General features: G+C 45.2%; 1 protein-coding gene across 3 annotated transcripts in view; it reads right to left on the bottom strand.

Moving 5' to 3' along the window:
* Positions 1-371: 371 nt before the first annotated feature.
* LOC110985173 (FRAS1-related extracellular matrix protein 1-like) overlaps positions 372-19,664 on the bottom strand; it is a 29,950-nt gene continuing 10,657 nt past the window's right edge. For all 3 annotated transcript variants that reach the window (XM_022246012.2, XM_022246011.2, XM_087144432.1), the window contains exons 3-11: positions 13,560-15,784; positions 9,626-12,202; positions 8,325-8,677; positions 6,234-7,636; positions 5,367-5,675; positions 5,017-5,179; positions 4,318-4,402; positions 2,920-3,005; positions 372-2,719 (exon numbers count right to left, since the gene is read on the bottom strand). In XM_022246012.2, coding sequence (XP_022101704.2) covers positions 2,517-2,719; positions 2,920-3,005; positions 4,318-4,402; positions 5,017-5,179; positions 5,367-5,675; positions 6,234-7,636; positions 8,325-8,677; positions 9,626-12,202; positions 13,560-15,784 — 7,404 coding nt within the window. In that variant the 3' untranslated portion in view covers positions 372-2,516. The remainder of the gene's footprint in view (positions 2,720-2,919; positions 3,006-4,317; positions 4,403-5,016; positions 5,180-5,366; positions 5,676-6,233; positions 7,637-8,324; positions 8,678-9,625; positions 12,203-13,559; positions 15,785-19,664) is intronic.

Raw genomic sequence — 19,664 nt, 5'->3', positions numbered from 1 at the left:
ACACGGAGTACATGTATTGTATTTTGGGGGTGTACATGTATAATGATGCCACAATACACTGTGCATCATTCTCTTAACCACCAGTAAAGGCAGTCATCTGACATGTGCTGCATGTATTTACATTCATTCACAAAGTGGTCGCATGCTGGGCACGTCCACTGTGATTTATTATCAGATGTTTGCAACTCTGAGCAACTTCTACAATTTCTTACTTGTTCTGAGTTAGGAATGGGGACACACCGTTGCAAAGCGAATCAAATCTATCAGTAGTTTGACGATTAGAAATGTACATTGTATTGCATGTAAGTTTCCTGCCAGTTGGGAAGTACTTGTCTCTCTTTTTTCAAAGGTTTACAGTGGGACACAGCAGGTCACACTTTGAAAAACTGTTTTCCGGCTTGAAGTTTATTTGTGTTCCGTAACAAATTAAGTTTACACAAATAAATGAGTATGTCTCTACTTTGGAGTAAAAGGCAAAATACTTCAGCTACAACGTTGGCCAGGACTTCATCGCTCATAGCCTAACATACCAAACACGAATGCTAGGTGTAGCAATGCCTAACTGTGAATGAGGTACAACAGCTGAGGCTACATCTGTGGCTAGATTTGTTCACAAGACCCTGATGAAAAGAAAGCCTTCATCAGTGTGAAAAGTCCACAAGATAAAATCTTGAATTTAGCTAAAAAGAAAAAAAGCAAACAGATATCCCATTCGCCGTTTAGTTTTGGCCTTAGGCAAGTTGCAATTTCACACTATGTCAACTTCAAAACACAATGACAATATGGAAGCTCCTTAAATAAGATAAATACATGAATTTCAACTCTACAAATAACATTAAAGTAACATTGTAATCGTTATACTATGTAAAAAGGGCCAATATCTTCAACTGTAAAATCTTCCATACCTTGCTGTATGGATTTGTTCAAATAACCTACTGCATTCTATTACTCTTAATACATGTACAGTCTCTAAAATAAATCTATAGGTTAACAAGAAAAGTACACTTTTTCCTGCAGTTACAACATTTCAGATGTTGCAATGTAAGCTGGATGTTGAGTGATACGGAGCAGGTTACTTTCAGTGGCCGTGCAAGTCTACCACTTGTAAAAAGCGGAGGGGATGCAGCCTTTTATAAAAGAGGGAGAAATCATTCAAAACTTAGGAGATAAGCATGTCTACAGGACAAAGGCACATATTCTAGTGATTATTTGTGTCCTTGGACTTTTGAAAAGGCACTTGAGAGAGTAAATAAGACAAATGGACAAAGGACAAGTTATCTCTCTAAAAATATGAAGAAAAAAAAATTGATCAAGGAAGGACACCTTCAACCTGGTAAGCTACTGAGGGTGTATTGTTGGTGATTATCATAAACTTATAGTAAACTCTTGAAATCTCAAATCTCGGGGGAATGAAAAAAAACAACCAACAGTTATTCGGATTTCAAGCTAACGACACTTCCCCAATCTTTCCCACACATACACGCGCCATGCACAAACAACCCTACTTGCCCCTGTGGTGACTACTGGAGTTGCCGTAAGTGGTTATTCCCTTATATCCAAGAATAATTTCTTCTAAAAACTATCCGTTTGCCAAGATTTCCTGTTTTTCTTACGTCAAATTTTCAATGGACTAAGTTGATATAATCATGCTCAAGTGAATCTGAATGGCTTGAGTGGATAATCATGGCCAGTGCTAATTAACCTGAGTAGCAGTGATACGCAGCACATTAAAGGTGCAACTGTGGCGGCTTACACCCAATTGATGTGAAAGGGCCAAGTGGTTATTACATGGCCAAATCCGACCACTGCCACAAGGCAGTGTGACTTCCACAATGTCTGTGAAACAAATGAGGTCTTCTTTGGACATGTCAGAAGGGCGAGGCAAAAGGTCACTGAAGGAAAAAAAAAATCAAAGAACGCCCAACATTTTTGAAAGACAATCCATTTAACTCTATAAATATAATGTACAGTAAGTCTCCGTTGAAAATTACAGTCTTCAGATTTTTTGGAAAGGTACCAGTTTCCTCGTCATAATGCTTGTTCCAACGAATAAAAGCAAATATCACGGGCGTACTTACTTCAAGATTACTTATTTCAATTTTGCTTTTTAATCTTTAAAAAGTTTAGCACCATGTTAAACAAAATTTGAAGAAGCAAAGGTGCTTCTATGTTGACAGAATCAACTGCACCCATGAAATTATTTTAAATTCAGTTTTGTAGTAGAATCCTTTGACTAAGGGATTTAAGGAAGGACTCGCCTACAAGCCTTGAAAATCCTGTTTCTCACTTGAAGCTTCTGTGAGTGACTGAGTGTCATTTCAGCCAAGCGTGTGAAGAATTATGAACCAGATTGAAACTTTGCCTATATGAAGGCCTGATCTGGAGAAGAATTCACTTCTTTTATTCTGTATTGAGAAGGAAGGATGGCTCTTTCTGTCTTGCCTGATTTCCTTAATTTCTTTCAGTTTAATACCAAACATATCTGCAAACGCTTAAACATGAACCCTGGCCCTTCATCATCGTAACTGCTTCTCGCACATGTACAGCTGTCGGTTGTTCCTGCATTTTTTCTCGATCCACCTGGCGCGGCTGTTCTGTGCGACGCAGTTGCGATTGCCGTGGGTGTTGAGCACCGGTGAGCCCACCTTCCAACGGGTGAAGGTCACAGGGTCACCAGAGATCCACTCCCATTGGCCTACAGCATGCTTGTTGTTTAAGCCTTTAAAAATGCAAAAGTGACAGGATGGAGAATCTTTAAAAGTCTGGTTAGTTTTCAGAATACTTTCGTAAAGGTGGATAACGAAAGTCGACTTCAAGCAATTTCTTACATGATTACACCTTTGCAAATCATGCTTAAATGACTCAGGAATGCCAAAGACGGTCATTATCAGGGATTTTCATGTTCTTTTGGAGTCTTACCTATCCAAATTTCGCGTTTCTCAACCAGCGAACGAATCCAGTTGTAAATTTTACTGCTTGACACTGTCACAAGGTTGCCTTGGTAACTTGGAAAGAAAGAATAAAATATAACAGTGACCCAAAACTGGAGTAGACTTAGTGACAATGAAGTTGAAAATTAACTGCATAAATTACAGCTTGGAAGCTGATCCTTTGCGTGTCAGTTTGCAAACCGGAGATAGTCTCCACAATGCTGATGAACCATGGGATACGTTCAGACAAGATGTCAAATAGGGGTTGATCTGAAAATATTAAGTTACCCCTCTGTTTGAATGCTCTAATCCACCTGAGGTGGCGTAAATTACGCCAAGTTGGCGTAACTTGGACCCCCAAAAATCGGTGGATCAGTGTAAGTTGCACCAAAGATAACGATCTCCCCCCGCAGTGACAAACAGCAAAATAACACATGGACCAAACTGTCCTTACTTCCAGGCGTAGTGCATTCAATTTGACCCAATGCATAGGCTACGGGTCCTTCGCGCATGCAGCGTACTGGATGGAGACACATGCATATATTTTACACTGAATGGACTTAACCCTAACACTCCTCATCAGTCCTCCAACAGGTGAAGGATTGCGGAGTGTTAGGGCTAAAAATACCATTGAATAATTCAAGTGTTTTGATCGCCTGCAAAATGTTTTAACTTACATGACAAATGAAATACCGTGCAAAAGAAGTAACATTTATATCCACATATGCACGAGGGGGACGTACCCACTTTATACACACCCACTGAATGCCATTTTTAATCACAGTTTCTGATACGAAAGCCCTCGCATGAGCTAGTTGCTGTCTAGACTCTTTCCAAGATGAATAAAGTTGCAAGGGGTTTTGGTTTGGGCACCTGACTTGCAGACTTAACTCAGCTCTACGCTAAAAGTTGATGCTCAATTGAGCCGTATTTTGACTTGAACACTGAAGCAAACCGTGATATGCATTGTCTGCATGGACATGCCATCTTGAATAAGCACGCTCAAGCACTAGTATTTTCGACAGCCGACCTAGCTGCTGGTTACTTGCGTTGATGCATGGAGGAAGGAAAGGTATTCCGATGCTTCATTTCTCCCGCCAGTGCACTTTCCTAGAACTTCCTCTAGGTCTGGAGGTACGCAAACGTTGCATAACTGCAGTGGGTCAACTGGAGCCACTGTTTGGTTTGGTACACCGGGTGGTGCTGGCGTAACTTCGTTGTCTTAATGAGAGCATCTTATGGATTATGCTCTTCTTATCTAAACTCAGCCCAAATTTAATTAAATTTGGATCAGCTTTTTCCATGTCTGAACGTACCCATGCCGACTTGATGGAGTGTAAACCCCCTCCCCATGGCCAATTGGGATATTTCCTTTCTATGGACTTACCTCTCTCTGCAGATTCTCTGCGCGCTGTCCCACGTTTCAGGTTCTGTGGCCAGCAGGTAACACATACCATCTAACTCACGCCAGCCTACATCCAAGGAAAGCACGCAATCATTTCAGATATCTTGGTTGCAACGCCCCCGTTGGTTGTCATTTTCATATTTGTCTTCGCCAACCCCCCCCCACATTTCTTGTTCTAGTTGCAAAACAGTCCAACGATTGCAGCAAAAGCAGCTGTGCTTGGTTTGTGCTTGTACTGTGCTTATTGTTGAAGTTGAGGCTTGGTTGCATTTAGACAAATTGTGTACACCTGGATCGCAACCAAGCAGTTTTAAAAAATGACCTATACCAGACTTTGATGAAAGTTGGAATAATGCATGCTGTCTTGCTGTCCTTCCGAGTTTGTAATTAATCTCATCTTTAAAGAGTTTTCAATTTCAAAGAAGTAATTTTGCTGTTTAGCTCTTTCAACTGATTTTTCCATCACTTTTAGGCAAAAACCAACTAAACTTAATAGAAGGCTAAATTGTTTTCCTGTTTCTTATTCTCCTGAAATAGACAAACTCACAAATTAAAGAAATCTGTTTTGGGTCACTGCAGCAGTACTACAAGTTACTTCTACAAAAGGTCTTCTCTTTACCTTAAAGGTGTGAGCTTCAAGGTCGAATCTGTACCATACACTATTGGTCATTTCTTTCTCACCTTCCCTGCATCCTGCGTCCTGATTGGCTGCGTCGTCCGCCTGGATGTGACTCCACTCCACCCGGACCCACTGGTTCCCGTTGCACTTGTACAGGGCACCGGTGGCCTCCTCCACCAGAAAGTCGTCCTTGCTGGTCATTGTGCAGCCTGGTGGCGGCTGCAGCTATACAATGGAAACAAAAAAAAAAGCTTTTGGAATCAACTTTAAATCCCAGTGTTGCTCACATAAATGTACATAAAGCATTTTGGGCGGCAAACAGGGTGCCAACATTTTTCCAAGGGGGCACTGAGAGGAAATTTACTGTAGCTTGTACACTGGTCAGGTACAGTGAAACATTTTCTGAGCTTACGGATTGATCAGGAGGTACTGCTTCCTCCCTCGGCTGGACTGGCTCTCGAGCAGGAGGTGCTTCGGTCACGCCCCTATGATTGGGCGATCGCCCGCCGTCGGGCACAGGCCCCAAACTGGGTGCAGGCCCACCACTGGGTACTGGCCCACCAGAGGGCCGCGTGATCGGCCCGGGTCCAGAGGGAGCACCGGGTCGGCCCTGCACCACGGCAGGGAATGGCTGGAGCTGGTGGGATGAAGACCCCGAGGATGAAGGAGAGGACGAGGAGTGACCTTGGACGACCGTCGGGGCAGATGCTATCCCGTGCAGCTGGATGCACAGATGAAAAGAGAGAGAAAGAGAGCTCAGTGGATCCTGGACCAATCTTACGGAATGGACACTGGTTAAGTACAAATAATGTGTGGGTAGCAACAGCAGGCTATGGACCAAATCATCAGGCAATATGCACTGCATGTAGCGGGCTGCCAGCAGAATTTAGCTAAGTAACCTTGTCCAGCAGTTATTGGAAATCCATCATGTATAGAATTCTTCTGACTCTGACTAAAAAGGTATTTACGAATTGGAATCAATAAGCACATATTTATTCCCTTCATAACGATACCAGCTACGTGTACATAAAAGCAAGGGGGCTGTCTGGGCATTTCAAGAAAAGCCCATTTAAGGTGAACCCTGAATCTTTGTACTGTCTCTTTCAAACAATTCCTTGTATACAACCAAAAGAAGAAACAAAAGAAATTGGCCTGAAATAATCCAAGAGAGTTTCAACATTAAAGAATGCTGACTCATGAGAGAGACCTAAATGTTTTTGAATCTGATGCTAATATTTGTGGTGTTGGCAAGACTCGCATGCATTCCGGCCTAACTTACTGTCCAGATGGTTGTTGAACCATTGGTCCATACTTCCACTGGCTGGCCTTGCACCTTCTCACCCGGCCTGGACTGGATGCTTTGTCCGTTGGCCACCCCGCCTGGTCCTTGGGGCCTACTGCTGACAGGACTGGGGTTGGGGTCCTGACCAGCGTAAACCGGAGCTCTGCTGGCCGACTGGAAGGTCTGTCCTGATGGTCGGAACCGTGGATTGGGGCCCTGGCTACCAGAATGGCCGTAGGGGTTGCGTCCTGCAGCTTGCTGGTACGGATATTGTCTAGGGTCTCCGGGGTAGTAAGGATCTCCAGGGCTGGGCTGGTGGTTGACCCCAGCCGAGGGCGGATGCTGACGATTCCAACCCTGGCCTTGTGGATAGTGAGGAACGGAACCTGCCTGTGCTGGGTACTGGGGATCACCGTCTCCTTGATGGTAGGAAGGACCACCATGAGCACTGGGGTTAATGGCTTCCTGGCCTTGATAGTGAGGCCCTCCAGGACCTGGGTAGGGACCTCCCTGGGTGGCAGAAGTGGTATCACCCCCTTGACTGGGATAGTATGGCTCTCTGTCTCTGCTGTACCAGGGCCAGACTGGCTGCCCTTGGGCATCGGTTAGAGGAGGCTGTGACCCATCCGGATATGTTCTGGGTGGTACACCTCCACCATGGCTGCCAGCCGGGTACTGTCCCCTGCTGCTGGGGAAACCTGGGTTCCACTGCCCATGTTGGTGGTTGGCAGGGTACTGTGGATCTGAACCAGAGTCTTGAGGGTGCACTGAAGGATCTTGGGGGTACACTGCAGGATTCTGGGGGTAAACCTCTGGGTTTGCTGGGTAGCCACCTGGGTTTTGTGGGTACACTCCTGAACCCTGTGGGTAAGTCCCTGGGTCTGCCGGGTAAACCAACGGGCCATGAGGGTTAAAGTCGGCACCTGGCTGCTGTGGTTGGTAAGAGCCATGCCTTGGATCTGGCTGTGGAGGATAGGGATGACCTGTGTCCCCCTGTCCTGGAACAAGGTCGGGTGGACAACACTCTACCCCAGGACCTGGCACGAAATCATGGCCTTCTCCCGGATAGACAAATCCTTGATCTGGATTTCCTGGTACAAAATCCCCTCCGTAAGGCGCCCCCTGAGGCGGGTAACCCTCAGGCAAAGGATGTGATCCAGGTACAGACTGGTAATTTGGGGGTTGACCCCCATCCCCTGGCTTGGGCGGGTAGCTGAGGGGTTCTTCACCAGGTATGCCGGGATTCTGTTGGGGGATGATGGGGCCTGGGTAGGGGAGCCCTGGCCCTTGGTCTGGGCAGCAAGACGGCAGACCTTCTGGAGGGATGGCTCCTTCGCCAGGGCAGCAAGACGGAAGGGTATCTGTGATGGTCATTCCATTGTTCTCACCTTTACAAGCACCTAGGAGACAACATTGCAACAAAACATTACAAGCTTTTACTCGGAGCGCTTAACGGCCAAAACTGTCATCAAAGCATGCTCAGAAGTATAATATGCTGTGGAAAAACATACATCTATCAACAACAAATTATGCCACCATTCGCTCTTACAGAATATGTCATAATTTACTACAACTGATCACTGGATATGAAAAGCTAAAGATGACATAGTTGGTACCAGTACTACTGAAGTGTACAACAAAGATAACGTAACATACATGTATGTACAAGTTTATTCCCTCCAATTTTTTCAGGGCGAGGAAACTCTGCCTGCAAGCAAATTTATTACAGGTAGCACCTGGAATCGTCACACTGACGGCTGTAGTCAGACTCCCATGGGAGCTGAGTTGGCTTATGGGATTGTTCCTGGGCCCAGTGAGCAGGGGTAATATGGTGTAAAGCACACTGAATGTCCATCAGGTATTGATTGGAAATCAATACATGCACGTAAATATTGCGTTATTTAATACTTTCTCTTAATTAGTGCACCTGGAAATTGGTGCACCAAGGACAATGTACCAGTTAAAAAATTTCGAGCTTGCTATTCTCTCTATACAGTCCACAATTACCGGAAGAACTCTGACGAATCTCTGGGTTAATAAATATAATGTAATACAATGTATTTCAAGGCTTTGATGGTTGAACATTACCATCTTTGGAGTCCTTGATGATAACTGTCAGTCGGTCGTGCTCCCCCAACACAGCATTCACTGGAGAGGTCAACGTCAGACGGAACCGCTCCCGGTTCTCCTCCAACTCGTCGGCGATGATATCGACATTCCAGGTCGCCATTGTGACCCCTGGGTCGAACTGGAGCTGCCGGGCCCGGGGCGGGGAGTAGTCCTGGCCTGTGATGGCCGTCAGGTCACTCACCTCGATGTCGACAAAGGAGGAGAGGGCGTGGAAGCCAGCACGCATGACGTTGATCTGTAGGGTGCCAACCGTCTCGCACACCATGTAGTCGCTGCGCGTGAACTGGACAAGTGGCCAGCGGAATTCAAATCTGTTGATAGACATATTGTACTCTCAAAAGTAAGGTAAAATGAGAACCCCCACCACCAGCAAATGAGTAATATGCCAGAAACACTTTCTTTGATTAAGTTTTTCTAAATTTGGATTTTAGCCCTGCCCGACGTGTATTATACCACTGTATACTCAGTGTGAGCCCCCGAAGGCAGGATGCCATCAAGATGCCAAAATTAACGAGTGATACATCAACAAAAAATGATCAGTTTGCTCTTTCCAATGCAAACTGATACAAAGTTACTGATAAATGTAACTACCCCCCCAAGGCCTTATGACTCATTTTCACAGAGCGGGTCACAACTGTAAAGATTCGTTTCAACATATACTTCAAACTTTCCATTTTTGGAGGTGGGGTAAATCTGCTTAAACTTCAATTCATTTCATTTAGCAAAAAATACGGCATACTCCTCTCAACCTCTACTGGACAAGTTATTTGTTCAACTCATGAGTGACCAGCTGTGAATACACAGCGAATGCAAAGAACCCTGGCAGATAGTTCTGTAAGCATAATTTTAAAAATTTGATGAGCAATTTCAGAAGATCTGAAGCAGAGGGTCAGATACAATGTAAGTATAGCATAACCAGACTGGATGGCAAAAATACAATAAACAAATTTAAGTGATAAGCAAAAATAGGCAGAGAGCTGGTTACAAGCAATATACTCTACATGCATTTTGGGCTGGAACCTGGTTTATTGCTCAAGGTTTTTTTTTTACTTAGTAAATTTGTACCTAGCGACTTTATAAAACTAATACAAGTACACGTATATGGGTAACACCAGAAATTAGGGGTTCAAAAGTGTGCCATTTTTGTGTCCATTACATCTGACCTTTGTTATTTGTCATGGAAATATCACCGGACTTGATTTCAAATGATTACTATTTGGTTGGCAGGTAATTTGTTTAGAAAAAACTGTTCTTCGTACCTTTGGCCCATCAGTGCATTTCCATTGCAGTCATAAACTGAGAAGGTGAAGCTGTCATTGTTGACGTGGATGTTCTCCCTCATGATGTACATGATGCTGCGATCATTGACCTCATGCTGGGTGAACTGTCCCTTCACCCTCTGCCTTGTGGCCAGGTTCTCAAGGTAGCCATGCTGTGGCTCGCGCGTGATCGTGAAAGTGATTCCGTCCGCAGTGCATTGGTCTTCTGCATAGAGGGTCTGCTGGCTCAGGATGAAGGCGTAGCGTCCGTTACGGGACTCCATCTTGATTGGAATCTCATTGGTGATCAGCCGCGGTGGATCGCTGTCCATCCGGTCGATGCTGATGGTGAATTTCACGGGATGAGTCACGACAGAGTCCCTGATGAGGAAGCCCTCGTTGGTGTTGTCGGTGACGACGAAGTAGAAGCAATCAGCATCAGTTTGTCCGAGGTTAGGGGCATGCTGGTAGGATAGATCGTAGTTGTTGAGATCGTGTTGAGTGAACTGATCGGTGATTGGCATCCCAGCCAGAATGAGATGTCCGAACTGCGGGGGTTGCATGATGATGAATGTCACTATGTGTGGTGGGGTGTCCTGGTCGATTGCTTCCAGATTGGAGGGCGGAATCACTTGGAAGCCTCCCTCGGGAACCACAAGGGGCTCGTTGATGATCAGGACAGGGAGGGAGTTGTCAACTGGTATGACCACAATGTGGAAAGTGTCGTTTCGTGTCTGGTACCCGTTGGTCACACTGAACATGAAGTTGTCATTGCGGATGCGGTCCGTCCGCTTGTGAACGTAAATGACCCGCTGCCCCACGAGGGCCATCTGGGAGAAAGAGGAGATGGGGACTCCGGGCCGGGATATATCCTCAAGCTGTCCCTCTGTGGGAGGGCTGTTCACCCTGAATAAGATCTCGGCCAGGTTGTTGCCATTGTCGAATGCTGCCAGGCTCTCTGGGGCTATGATGACAAATTCTCCCTCCAGGACCTCAATGCCCGTGTTGATCAGCTGCAGTGGCTCCCGTTTTGTGTTAGTGATCTCAATGCGAAAGCTCTGCTTGCCAGTGGTGTGGACACCATCCGTGACAGAAAAGCGGAACCGGTCCAGGCCTTTAGAGCCTAACTCTGAGGTGTGGAGGTAGCGGATGAGGTTCAGGTCCAAGTCTTCCTGGGTGAAGTTGGAGCTTAGTGCAGTTATGTCCCTCCAGGTGTTGTCCGGGAGCTTACGCTGGAGAACACCTCTTCGTGGGAGGGTCAAGATGCTGTAATAGAGCTCGTCAGCGGTTGTGTCTCTGTCCGTTGTAAGAAGGATGACTGGTGAGATGATGCGGCTCTCCCTTATGTCTAGTGTGATGCCAGCATTTTTGATGATCTCTGGAGTTTCGTCATTGACAGGAGTGATTGTGACGAAGATTGACTTGCGCACTGTGTGCTTCCCGTCTGTGACCCGTATGGCAAAATTGTCACTGTTGCTCTCTGAGCCGTCATGAAGGTATGTGAGGCGCAGCGTGTTCAGGAGTTGGTTGAGGTTGAAATCAAAGATAGGAAGGCGGGATTCAGCTGGTAAGGCCCAGTCCACCAGGCTTCCATGTTTTGGGGACTTGACGACCGAGAACATCAGCATCTCCATGGGGATATCAGCATCACTGGCCGTAATGTAGTCAGTGCTGAGCTTGAAGAAAGAGTTCTCATAGACGGTGAAGTTCTGCACTGTCAGAACTGGCACTTCGTCATTCACGGGGATGATGTTCACGATGAAGGACACATTTGGAGAGGGGTGTTCCCCATCTGAGACATACAGGATGAACGAATCTGCCATGGGTTCGATGCCAGAGTGATTTAACTGGACGTAGTTGATGTTTCCATTGACTATATCCTGGTAACGGAAGAAGACTATGGGCTTGCCAGCGTTACTCTTTTCGTATCCGGGGCTTGGCAGGATGTTCTCAACCAGCCCCCACTGCGGCTGGCCAACGATGTGAAAGGTCAGCTGATTGAGGTCAGAGTCACGATCGATGGCACTCAGGACGTCGAGAGTCAGTGGTGCCTTGCTGCCCTCGCTGACAAAGAAGGGATTCCCGAAGACGATCCCCGGAGCTTGGTTGTCAACAGGCGTGATGGTGATCTGGATTTCGTGTACGGGCAGGTCGGGGGAAGAGGGGATTGTCTTGTCCGAGACCACAAAGCTGACAGAGTCCTGGACTGGGACTTTGCCCGTCTCACCGCCCATGTGCACATAGCTGATGCTGCCCCGCTGGACATCCTGCTGTGTGAAGCGGTTGACGATGATCCCATTCCGCAGCACCACCCCTCTCCTGGGATGCTGGACTACAATGAAGTGTAGCAGCAGGTCGTTGGTGTCCACGTCCGTTGCGGCCAAGACATCCGACGTGATTGCTACCTCCCCTCCCTCTGCAATAGTCAGGCTTGTTATTAGGCCTGGCAAGATCTCTGGGAGTTGGTCGTTCACGGGGGACACACTCACAATAACGTTACGGGAGACGGTGTGGACGCCATCTGACACAGCCACTTTGAAGCCATCAGTTGGAACTTCAGATCCACCATGGACATACCTAACAGAGAAAAGTTTCATTAAAGTTCATCTGCCATCTGACCCAAAATGCACCACAGGCAGCTACTCATGTTAGCAGCATTTCTCCCTTGTTTGTGCAATTTTTTCCGTTTCCCGAATCTACCCCATTGAAAAAAGAACTGTTTTGCCCTAGTGCATTAACAGAATTTGATTACTTAAAAATGCTCGCATGTATGTTCACTGGCTGAAAAGGGCAAAATTTGTGGCTTCCCTCTGGTCACATGCTGCGGTACATAAATATTCATTTCAATCTTGGCCTTATTTCACAGCATGACTAAGCAAAATACTGCTCAGCCAACTGAAGTTGCATTAAAAGACAAAGTCAGAGGAGAACCAAATACAAGAGATACAAAGGGCAAATGTGTGGATAACAATTTTGCTGGGAATTTGTTTTTTTGGTGAAGCAAAAAATTCTTTGCTTACCTGATTTCTGTGTTAAGCAACTCTCACTACAAACATCTAACAAAAGAAACACAGTGCACTAACAATGAGCATCCATTGTTAGTGCACCGTACTCCTTTTGTTAGATATTTTAGAGTGTCTATGAATTTGCCCTAGCTGGAACAAAAGGTAACTTATATGTACATGTTCCGATCCCCTTTATCCAATTTTCTGTAATACACTTATTAAACCTAGGCGAGTTCATTATTTCATCTCTCTATTTCAGGTTATCTAATAAAAGGTTCGATGAAAATTTGGTGTTCATGTTATCTTCAGTGTCATCCTTTATCAGAAAATGTCATCCCAAAACATGCATGTACAAAATCCTCAATCCTCTGAAATTCTCAGCACACTTTGGCATCACACTTAACGTAAGACTGAAAGAACTATCCTGACTTTGCGGTAAACCGTGAAACCACAATCCCATGCTCAGATTGTGTTCCGTTCTACGGACATGTGAGAACAATGATTGCACAGTAGGGAAATTACACGTCAGCAGTGGTAACGATAACTTGGCGCTAACTAAGCAGGTAATCCGTTTTCCTCCAATGGAAATGCCATGTGTATAAATGCCAGCAAGTTTCTGGGCAAGGTACATGTTGGTGTGCAATCAATTACTGGTATTACGAGGCCCCAAAAGGGCACCGTCAGTAGAAATATGAAATTGAAACTACTTTCACATTTAACCCCCCCCACCCAAAGATTTTTGCTGCTTTTGAATGCGAACAAGGAATTTTCTCCAACGCTAGCCCGGGGACGGAAAAGATAGTTTACTGAGCTTTTGGCTGAATGTTCAATCTCTGACGCTTGTGGGTAGGATTATTTTTGGCTAAACATTTCGTAATGTTAGCTAACTTTGAAAAAAAAAATGAACTTTTTCTATTCGGATACAGTACCTCACTCTGCCGCTGCTGAGATCAGCAACCGTGAATGTTCCACCTTCGGTTAGATTGACGTTCCCAACAACAAGCACTCCGTATTGGGGCAAGGACATCAGCGTGATCACAAGATCGTTCACTGACGTGTCCATGTCGGTGATCATAAAGTGGGTGGGTAATATCCTCAGTATTCCTCCTTCGGGAACCATTAAGTTATTGGTGAAGATCACAGGTGGTTGGTTGTTGACAGGAAGAACGGTTATGTCAAATGCCTGTCCAAGAACGACGTTTCCGTACAGGTCCGAGACAGAAAATAAGAATCTGATTTCACGAGGGTCGGGACCAATTTCTTTAAATGGAGGCATGTAAGCAATGGTGTGGTGGTCAATGTCGCGCTGCTGGAAGGTACGAACTGCTGGGATGGTGGGGTCTTTCATGGGCATGACCACGCCCGTGGTGGAGAAAATCCGGCCGGCGCCCGTCAGGCTGTGTGTGGCAGCCACGTAGGGTGGGGTGGTGATGGTGTAGCGTAAGTCTGCATCATCCGATTCTGCGTCAGTGTACCGGAGATGCTCCCGCGTGATGAAGGCAATCTCCGTCTCCAGGACAGTGAGGGACCTGGTGGCCTTGGGTGAGACTTCTGGTGGGAGGTCGTGGACAGGGGAGATGCTGACCAAGACTACCTGGGTCGGGGAAACGTTGGGTGGGATGTGGTTGTCCAGGAGGACGATGTCGAAGGAGTCCATGAACTGCTCCTGGCCAAGGTGGTGGTAGTAGATCATGCCTCGGAAGAGATCTCTCTGAGTGAAGTCAGTGACTGGGTAACCAAAGCTGTCTGCCGAGTACTTCTTTAAGATTTCCCCAGCAATCGGAGGGTTTGTGATCCTGTACACAATAAAATCATCGTTGGAATCCTTGTCGGCAGCAAGAAGGGTGAAGCGGGTGATGCGCACCGCTTGACCCTCATTGACCTCAATCTGGATGTTGCGTATGAGCGTGGGGGCGCTGTCATCATTCGGGAGGATGTTGATGGGGAAGGACGTGTGGACTGTGTGAGTCATGTCCGTGATTCGCAGCTCGACGCTGTCTTTTAATGTGTCGCTGTCATCGTGACGGTACACTACTGAGCCTGCAGTGATGTCGCGGGGAGTGAACATGATCATTGGACGATTGTTTAAGAGCATTCTGCCATGATGGGGGCCGCCAACAACTTTTATTCTGACCATGCCAAGATTGTCGTTGTCCACAACCTCAAAATTTTCTGGGCGGATCGGACGGGATTGCCCCTCCAACAATGTCAGCCCACGGTTGACGGACACTCTCGGGGCATTGGTCTGCGTGGGATGAACGGCAACCGTTAATGTGATTGGCTCACTCTTGGCAAAGTAGTCGTCGTAGACGACAAACTCTATTTCAATCAGTCTAACACTGGGGTAGCTGCGATCTGGAGCTTTGTAAGCAATGTTCAATCGTGCAAGGTCGGCCTGGCGAAAGGATTCAATTGGCCTGCTTTGGTCATCTAGATGGACAATACTGCCTTCACCTGGGCCTGGAGGTTTGCTCACATAGAAAATCAAATCGTTGGCACGGGTTTCGTCATCTGATCCAGACATGACGTCAGTGGTGATGGTCGTCAAGATGAACTGGTCCACGTCGAGGATGTACTGCGCCAGGAACGCCTCCACAGGATGCTGATTCTCGAAAGCGGGCACAATGTCCACTGGAAGGTACAGCCGCTCCGTGAATGGTTGATTGTATTTCTGGGGATCGTCAAGCTCTACCGTGATCTGGATGTAATCCATGTTTGGCGACGGGGGCAAGACGTGCTGGTAGTGCAGGTTGAGGTACAGGAAGTCGTCGCAGTTCTCGTATAGCACCCTGACATCGCGGGCGTCATCCCCTTCCCCGCGGATCAGGTGGCCGTACCGCGGCAGCCCACTGGCCAGCGTGTCCACGCGCACAAAGCAGGAGACGGCCTCCGACGAGCGGTTGAAGTCAAAGTCCAGGATGCGCATGTCGATGGGGTCCGAGATCCCGTTGAACTCGTCCACTTCAATGTTCATCATGGGGCGGACCACGTGGTAGGGCTCGCGGGTCACGTTGACAGTGAGGTAGAAGGTCTCGATGATGGTGTCCGTTTGAGTCAGCATGTAGGCACGGAGCTTGATGATGTCCTGGTCGAGAAGCGGAGACCCCGAGTGGATGTATCGGATAGTGCCTGGGAAGAACTCACAGTCAAACACCTGATGGATTGAACAGGAAAAAACATACTTTAACCAACCAACCAAACCTTTTTAGATAGGATTAGACTAAGGTCCTATTTCACAAAGGTACAGGAAGTACTTGGTATTTGTGCTAACACCACCGGCGGCGGAACACTTGTTAGACCATCAGGCATCAGCCATTTAGGGCTCACTCTCTTGAGCCCCACCCAATTATAGGACCTGCAAGTGGGAGGGGGAACAGGTCCCCACCAAAAAGTACCCCCCCCTTCCGTTCCCAGTGACTAACACACTGCAGCAATGAGTAAATGTGCATGCTAAGCCAAATATCAACTGAGATCAATCCGCTAGACATATGTCATACGGCCAACACTGACACGTTACACAGAAAAACACTGCTCAAATGAGAACTACCGCAAGCCCAATGTCAATCCCATCAAACCGAGCTTACATGTAGTAGCCCATTCTTTTACAAATGTAAATACAAGTACATGCAAGGTGCAATTAAGTTTCCACAAGCAGAAACTCAATCAATGCAATAAGTCATTTGCGAGTTAAATTGGAATAAAATCCGGCACACTGAGTTATCCGATTGCACATGAACATAACAATTTGAATTCCCCAGACTAAAGACACTGTTGCTATACCTTGTGATTCGGAGCAAGCTTTCGCTTAGCAACCTGTGGAGTGGCCTGGTTCCTTTGTGCCCTTCTTTTCTGTTGAGAACAGTGTGTTGTTGCAATGCATCTCTTATGTAACTAAGGAAAAGCTTGCACCGAATCATGAGGTATAGCAACAGTGGCTTTAGTATGGAGAATGCCAATTGTTACGTTCACGTGAATTTAAAGAACTCGGTGTGCCAGATTTTGTTCCAATTTAACTCACAAAAGGCTTATTGCCTTTTGATTTGAAGGAGAGGCCCAAAGTGTCCATATCACACCATAGAATTCCTTCATATTTCAAGCTTGACAATACCTGTCCATTAATTTTGACAGTGTGAATGGCATTGAGTATGTGTATTTACACGTAACAGGGAAATATGGCACACTATGTGGGAACTCGCAAAACAACAAAAAAACTCCAACTAAACCAAGGATCTTTGGGGAAAAGGTCGCAGGAAACTGACTTAATAAGAACTCAGACACCAATATTTGACTTCAATAAAAAGTAAGGACACAAAAGAATTTAATGAAAATGTACTGAAAAAAATGCAAAAAAACCAAAAGGACTGAAGGATTAAAAACCAACACAGTGTGTCAAAATAGATCTAATGAGGAGAGTTTGACTTTCGATCACTGACTCATAGAAGCAGACAGAAACCAGAAACACCCACTCCAGTGAGGAGGGACAAATACCGGTACATGAGCAGTGATAGTGTCTCTGCTGATTTGCTCTTCAAAACTAAATGGTCAGAGCGTTGGGGTCAAGTTATATGGGTAGAAGCATGGGCCAAAGTAAATAAACAGGGGGATACACTATTAGAAAAATACAGGGGAACTCTAAACAAGAACTGTATTTTTAGAGGGGAACTACTCCTACGAAAAGACGCTTACAAAAAGTATAACAAATTTCTAGCTCTGCCACATACATTTACAGCCATGGAAGGCACTTTTCTTACATTCTCAAATTTTTTTCAGTCAGGTCAGTGAAGGAATTTTCATGGTTAGTGCAAAGATCTATGACCACATAAATGCAAGCTGCAAATCTAAGATTGACTAATGAGCATTTAAGCTGATGGTACATAAATGCATGGCAAAAAGGTGCATGACAAGAGGTAACAAATACAAATGTACACGTGAGGGCTGATTTCACCTATCGGTTTTGAGGTACAAGTACAAAGGAACAATTTGCAAATGATGCACGTGCATTGGCATTCCTCCGAGAAATGTAACCTATCCTCAACCACGGTGAAATTTGATAAGCACCGCACTCTAAATGTACTGTAACAAAAGTTTTAGGTTTCCCAGCCTGGGCTTGGAAAACTTGCCCCTTTTAGGCACGACCTCCCAAAGGGGATATAAAAGAAATTGCTGGAGTGTGCTTGAACCTGTCCTTTGGACCTCTGGGAATGATTTACCTGAACTTCGGAAGGACTTACATGTATATATACAAAGTAAACACCGGATTTATTTTCCCCAAAGGCTTCTCCTCAAGCCCTCTGATTTCTCTGAGTTGGACACACCAGTAGCAAGTGGCATTTATCAAAGAGATTGATAGATCAAACATCTACAATAATACATGCAAACTGACCTTTTTTTCACACTGCCTCGAGGGCTAAAAAAAAAGCCATCTGTGTTTTTCATAAAACTTTTTTCTCATCTACTAGTAGCTGAGTATGCCCACATGCTAGTACATGTATACATGACATACATGTACCAGAGTAATCCAGCATGCCTGCAAATGGAAATAACATTCACTTGTGTGCATCATGTACATGCTATGAATATGTACCATTTGCCACAATAATACAAGGTGTATGACAGAGTTTTCAACACAGCATGTGATAAGATATAGCTGTCCAAGATTTGCCTCAGACGTAAAGTACCGGTACATGTACATGTAAGTCTCCCTACATCAAGATATAATGAACAAGGTTTGAAATCATCTAAAATCCAATTACACATGTAGTCTACATGTATTTTAAAAACGATCAGGGAACCAGTACTGTGGTGAGTGATTCACCAATAATTGGAAAGCAAATGAGGCTACCATGGCTACAGAAATGCACACAAGATCCTGAGTCATCCAGTAGCGTGGTGGGACTTGCCACGTAACGAAAAGCTGGTCAAATCCGGGGAATTTGTGAGGAAATTGCGGAAGGTTGTCTACTAGGAACCTGGCTGTGGGGAACGGATATTGAAGCTTCTGGTCATCACACGAAGCCGGGTGCTCAATACACTGACCTTAAAATAGAGGATTTTTTTAAAACCTTTTTTAATGAAGTACTTTCCTTCTTTTATGTCATAATTAAACTTCGGTCTGGCTGTAGCTGGAGTATTTTAATTTCAATATTAGCAAATTAAGCCAAACCTCCATTTCTGAGATGCTAGTTTTTAAGCAGTGTTGCAAGAATAACATATATTGTTTTCCTTTAACTTTTTTAACATTACTTAAGTTCACCTTTCTATTCTTTTGTAATTTAGCATTTGGTTTTGTTGATTATAAATTTTTAGTTTTTTGTAGGCTGTTTTCAATTCAGCCACTAAGCAGCAAAGAGAGTGATTAACAAACAAGATTTGAATTAATAAACAAGATGTGAATTGAATTGAATTGAAAGCTACGTGTAAGACTGGGCACAAGGCAGAGGAATCCCACCTCTTCAAATCTCAGCTACACAAAGATTAATTCAATCGAATTTTAGTGTAAGCTCAGAGCCATCAATTAATGATTTCTACATCTAAAAGATGGCAATATATGTGTATACATCCACATGGTCAATAGTAAATCACACTATACCATCCAAATGTTACTTGGTACATGTACCTTTTCCACAGTACAATCCATCCAAAATTTGGTGCAGGCAATTTATGGGAATGGTTTTGTCCCGAAATTTAACGATTTAACAGTCCTATCAAATCTTTCAAGATGATTCCAGTTTCGCGGGCTTAAACTTTAATTTAAAGCCAGCTTTAAAGTGGCTTTAACTTGTAGAGTATTTTTTTCTGGTTCAAAGTAAAAAGCACCAGCCAAAATTCTTTTGCACAACACATTTACCAACATGTACATGAATTACAGAGCCACAACCTTTCTCAAAAGGGCAAGGCCAATTTCCTAGTTTAGAGTAAAGCCATCTGAAAATCTAAATGTGTATAATCTCAAAGGTCACAGAGGCCAAAACCACAGTTAAGGAGGCCACGGCCTCTTGAAAGTCTAGACATGTGTATTTCTGAAAGACTAGAAT

The sequence above is a fragment of the Acanthaster planci genome, linkage group LG12, assembly GCF_054643075.1.
Source record: "Acanthaster planci isolate LZ-2023a linkage group LG12, COTS_SCS, whole genome shotgun sequence".
Classification (NCBI taxonomy): Eukaryota; Metazoa; Echinodermata; class Asteroidea; order Valvatida; family Acanthasteridae; genus Acanthaster; species Acanthaster planci.
The sequence above is the reverse complement of the archived record's forward strand: the minus strand, read 5'-3'. Positions and strand labels throughout refer to the sequence as shown.